Raw genomic sequence first — 5098 nt, forward strand, 5'->3', positions numbered from 1 at the left:
TGGGTGATGTGGTTCGATGGTGGCGGTCCATTACCTGTGATTTGACAGTTGAGTTCGCTTCAAACTATAGTGGTGCAATAGCTTTATCTTCAGTTCCCTGTGTCTGATTGGACTGCCCACTATTCACGTCATCTCCCGCCTGACCAATTACCCTAACCATCTCTCGCCTGACATGTTGTCACGCTTGACTGAACTACCCATGCCATCTCCTACCTGACCAACCTACCCGAGATTCAAACCCTACTCCACTCATAAAAAATCATCACCCTTGTCCACTCAGCCAAGGAGACAAAATAACTTAAAAAATAATTTTCACTGCAAATCCGCCGCAAAAAAATTGTCAAAAATTGTCGTCATAAATCTGTCACCATTTTCGACAAAAAATAATATGTCGTAAACTGTTAACTTTTCTATAGTGCATTAACGCTCAACTACTATCCCTAGACCACTATCTTGTAACTATGGCCTCTCAACTATTGTCACCTAGTTAGAATGCTCTAACAATTATTATCTTTAGATTGCAAATTTCATACTATAGTGATCGAATGGTAGTGATCAAATTGTGATGGTCCAACAACCAAATTGTAGTGATCCAACGATAATGTTTGGGCGAGAGTGGTTTGATGGTGGTGGTCCAATAACTATGATTCAATAGTTGAGCTCCCTTTGGATTATATTGGACCAATAGCTTCATGTTCCCCCCCCCCCGGATCAAGAGTCTGGGCCTGTTTATAATTTTTAAAAGTTTCTCTTTATAAATATATTTGTAATTTGAAATTGTCCATCAGATGGCTCATATTATCCCCTGGATCATAAACTTACTTTCAACATTTGGGTACCTTAATGATATTGAAGTTAATGATCTTGAGCTGGTTGGATATATCTAGTTGAGATGCTTGATTTGATTATAAGTATACTGACTTTGGGGATTATTTAGTCACCCAATTAATATTCCAAAGCTTTCAATTACATTTCAAGAGCTTGATTTAGTCTCATTATGAGTCGAAGCGAATTAGTTTTAGTGTCGATGGATTCATCTTCCCAAGACATTTAGCTAAACCATGAATTTGTTGAAGTCAATATGTCAGTGTGCATGTGATTAGTTCTGGAGCAACTCAAAGGGATTCTATCTGCAGGAATATGAATCAGGAATTTCCCCTTAAGAGCATTGTGGCACTGGGGTTGGCGATGTTGTGGTATTGAACTCTAATTTTGAGAAATTGTGGTGAGCATGGTGGTGTTGTGGCGCCTTGTTCGTTGTTTGGAGTGTTGCGGCGTTCGCCGAAATTTTTTATAAAAATATCAAAATCTAGTAAAAATATATCATTTTCCAACATCCCCCAGAGCTGCTGGCTTCAGGCTATTTTGAGTTGTTTTATATTGTCGGCTTAGTTTGGGAAGTTATCCGGATCAAAATAAATTGCATTATTTCTATATCGGTTTTTAATAATGCAAAAATTTTTAAATTTTCTTGATAAAAATTATAGTTTTGTTATTCGAATGAGAATAACCGCACATTGGCTAAAATTTTACCGCGTAACTTTTAATTTGTTGTTTGTATGAATGTTCTAAATATTTTAATATTTTATTTGAAATTTTTTCTGGTAGTTTTGAAAAATCTGTCATTTTTACTAATATGCAAAATAATCTTCAAAATTTATGTTGATTATAATAAAAGCTTCAAAATAGTGTTTTGAATGACCCCTAGAAATTTTGTATGAATAAGAAAATAAGAAATCTACCTGGTGTGCTAAAAATATAAGTCGTTGCTAAAGTATATTGTTATACTCTGTATTTATATTTTTACATAATTATAATAATTAGAAATCTCATGTTAAAAATTCATTTCATCTTAGAATTAATTAATAATAATAACAGTTTTATGTGAGCTTAAGCTTCATAATTATATTATTAAATTTTTTATTAATTTATTAGTCATACACTCATACGTAATTAATTATATATCAATTAGAATTGATGAAGCAGTTACATGTTATTAAATGAATTTAAACTTAATTCTTGTTTCATTAAATTCATCGAGAATCTCATGTATGAATTTTACAAACATTTGGGAACCATATTCAAAACTAAGCAAAATAAAAACAAATAATACATCCATTGATCTATACATATCAGCATTTTCTTTTTTTTTTGAGAGAGATTTTTTCAAGCATCAGGTTTAATTCAGCAGCAGTACTTATTATCATTTTGAGCTTCATTTGAGACAGGTTTTTGATTGCTTCTTAAACTAATTTTTTAGTACAAAATTTTTAATTTTTGTATTAAAAGACTACTTTAAGAAGCATTAAAAAAAGCTGTCCAAAACTAAATCTTAATTACACACAATCACATAACAAATAAGAAATCCATGCAATCACAAAGCAAAATAAAAACAAATCTGATAAATAACCCAAAAACAGTGGTAGCTATGCTACACATCTCTGTTGCAAGCCATTATTCTACACACAGAGGCTAAATAACATGATTGATAGCTTAATAAGCAAAATAGTATGGGTAAGCTATGAATCCAGTTGGACGTTGATAAGCTCAAGTTGGACGTTGATATGCTCCAGTTGAAGGTGGATATGCTCGATATGCTCCAGTTCGAGGTTGATAAGCTCTAGTTGCAGGTGGATACGCTCGATATGCTCTAGTTGGAGCTGGATATGCTATAGTTGGAGGTTGATAAGCTAGAGGAATTCCATAAGTCTCGTATCCACTAAAATGTGGTTGATAGGCTATAGTTGGAGGTTGATAAGCTACAGGAATTCCATAAGCCTCGTATCCACTAAAATGTGGTTGATATGCTACAGTTGGAGGTTGATGTGCTAGAGGAATTCCATAAGCCTCGTATCCACTAAAATGGGGTTGATAAGCTACAGTTGGAGGTTGATGTGCTAGAGGAATTCCATAAGCCTCGTATCCACTAAAATGTGGCTGATATGCTACAGTTGGAGGCTGATATGGTAGAGGAATTCCATAAGACTCGTATCCCCTAAAATGTGGTTGATATGCTATAGTTGGAGGTTGATGTGTTAAAGGGATTCCATGAGGCTCCTGTGGTTGATTTGCTACAGTTGGAGGTTGATTTGGTAGAGGAATTGCATGAGGCTCGTAAGCACTAAAATGTGGACGTGGGACTTGAGACTGCAATCCGTCGTGCTGCGGGGCAATGGCGGAAGGACTGTTGTGAACGTGTGGAGCATTAGTTACAGACTCCTCCTCCTGAACTTCTTTTTCCTTTTTCTTCAACCAATTGATATCTACAGAGATTTTGTTTCCCGCAAGGATTTTATTTGGGTCAGCGATGGCCGCCTTAGCAGCCTCAACTGTCTTGAATGTCACATACCCAGTTCCACTTGATGTTCTCGTACTTCTATCAAAGAAAAGAGAACCTTTTTCTATTTCCCCATACTTTTTAAAGAAACGGAGAAACTTATTATTTGTTACATCTGAAGAAATACGTGTAACGAACAGATTTCTCGGGTCTACATCGGCATCGGCAATTTGAGCTTCAGGAGCTGGCAGTTGGTAAGCCAGACGGCCGTCGACCCATGTTTTTGGTTTTTCCAGTGCTTTTTTAACAGATTCTAAGCTTTTGAATGTAATGATGCCAACAGAACGAGACTTTCCAGTTGCTATGTCAACTACAACATATGCATCCTCAACTTCACCATATGAAGAAAAGGCATTACCCAAAGTTTCTGACGTAGTTTTCTCACCTAAGCCATGAACAATAAGTTTGCGATGTCTAGCGGTATGCCTCGCTGCACCTCTAATTTCTTCAGCAGCCTGAGGAATTTTCATACCTAGCTCGACGACGATATCAACGAGCTGGTCTTTATTGAGATCGGTAAGAAGAGATCGCAGGTGCTGATCCTCAGATTGGATGTTCGATTTCGAGGGCTCACCATAGTCGGCGCCTTCGTTGTCTGCAGAGTCATTTGTTTCAGACTCCATCATGCGTGCTTAATTTTCTAATTCGTGGTGCCATGAAAGAGAAGCAAACAAGATTGGGATGGTTTAGGAATAAAAGTGAGGGCTCCAAAAAATATGGAGAAGAAGCGCACAGCATGCCAGGCGTCCTGTTACTATATCTTGCTAGTTAGAATGGTGTGAATGTGTGATGCTATTTTCTCTGACGCTGAATCAGGCAAAGATGTTTACCAGCTTCGATTTTCTGGGTGTTACAGCAAATAGCAAACCAGGAATATTTGGATTTGACTTGGCCCTCCTGTGCTTAAGCTTTGATGATAGATAAAGAGTTTTACTTAATTTTTTACAAAGATCCAACTCACGCGGACAACAAGATATAATGAATTGGACATCAGACTTTCTATATTAAAAATCAGGAAATGAAAAAAATAAAAAAGAGGCATATCCAAATGAAATGATTTACAATGTACATGGATTGCAAGACTCCACTCTTTCCCTTAATTAGGAAAACAAAGATTATAAAATATATAATTCAAATTTTTAAAATCTTACAATTGAGATTCTTAGGAATATTATTATTATTATTATTATTATTATATATAAACCTTGGACTGCCACTTGTCATCTATGTGGGCGAGCAGATGGCTATCCACACGACGACATAATAATTTTTTATTTATCTTTAATTTTTATTTTTTATATATTAAAGCATTTTTGTTAAAATCAAATTATCATATAATTTTTTAATAGCAAAAAATATGATATTTTTTATATTATCTTCTAATTTCTTAGAAATTTTTTGGTGACGTAGTTTTTTTTTTCAATTTTTAATATTTTATATATTAAAATTTTTTGTTTTGATCAAATTGCTTTATAAATTTTTTAACAACAAATAAGATTTTTTGTTTTAAATTTTCTTCTATTTTCTTAGAAATATTAGCATAAGTAATAGAATTTTTTGAACTTAAGTTTTTTTCTTAATTTTTAATTTATTTCATAAAATTAAGATTTCATTTTAGACAGCTTTTTTAATGATTTCTTAAACAATTTTTTAGTCAAAAAAATTTCTTTGAATTGAAGCAAAAATTTTTGTTTGCAAGGCTGCTAATGGAGGGTGAGGTGCATTATAAGTATCTAATGTATTTTATCTAATCTAATCAAA

General features: G+C 34.1%; 1 protein-coding gene across 1 annotated transcript; it reads right to left on the reverse strand.

Annotated features, from left to right (window-relative positions):
• Window positions 1–2547: 2547 nt before the first annotated feature.
• LOC110104748 (UBP1-associated protein 2B-like) lies at window positions 2548–4256 on the reverse strand. The gene has a single exon (XM_020833990.2). The coding sequence runs from the start codon at window positions 3961–3963 to the stop codon at window positions 2548–2550; it is 1416 nt and encodes a 471-aa protein (XP_020689649.1). The 5' UTR covers window positions 3964–4256.
• Between the last annotated feature and the right edge of the window lie 842 nt (window positions 4257–5098).

This window comes from Dendrobium catenatum, unplaced genomic scaffold (genome assembly GCF_001605985.2).
Source record: "Dendrobium catenatum unplaced genomic scaffold, ASM160598v2 fragScaff_scaffold_343, whole genome shotgun sequence".
Classification (NCBI taxonomy): Eukaryota; Viridiplantae; Streptophyta; class Magnoliopsida; order Asparagales; family Orchidaceae; genus Dendrobium; species Dendrobium catenatum.

Bases quoted from the DNA above. Each gene is read 5' to 3' on its own strand.
- LOC110104748 (XM_020833990.2), bottom strand. From the start codon at position 3,963: ATGATGGAGTCTGAAACAAATGACTCTGCAGACAACGAAGGCGCCGAC.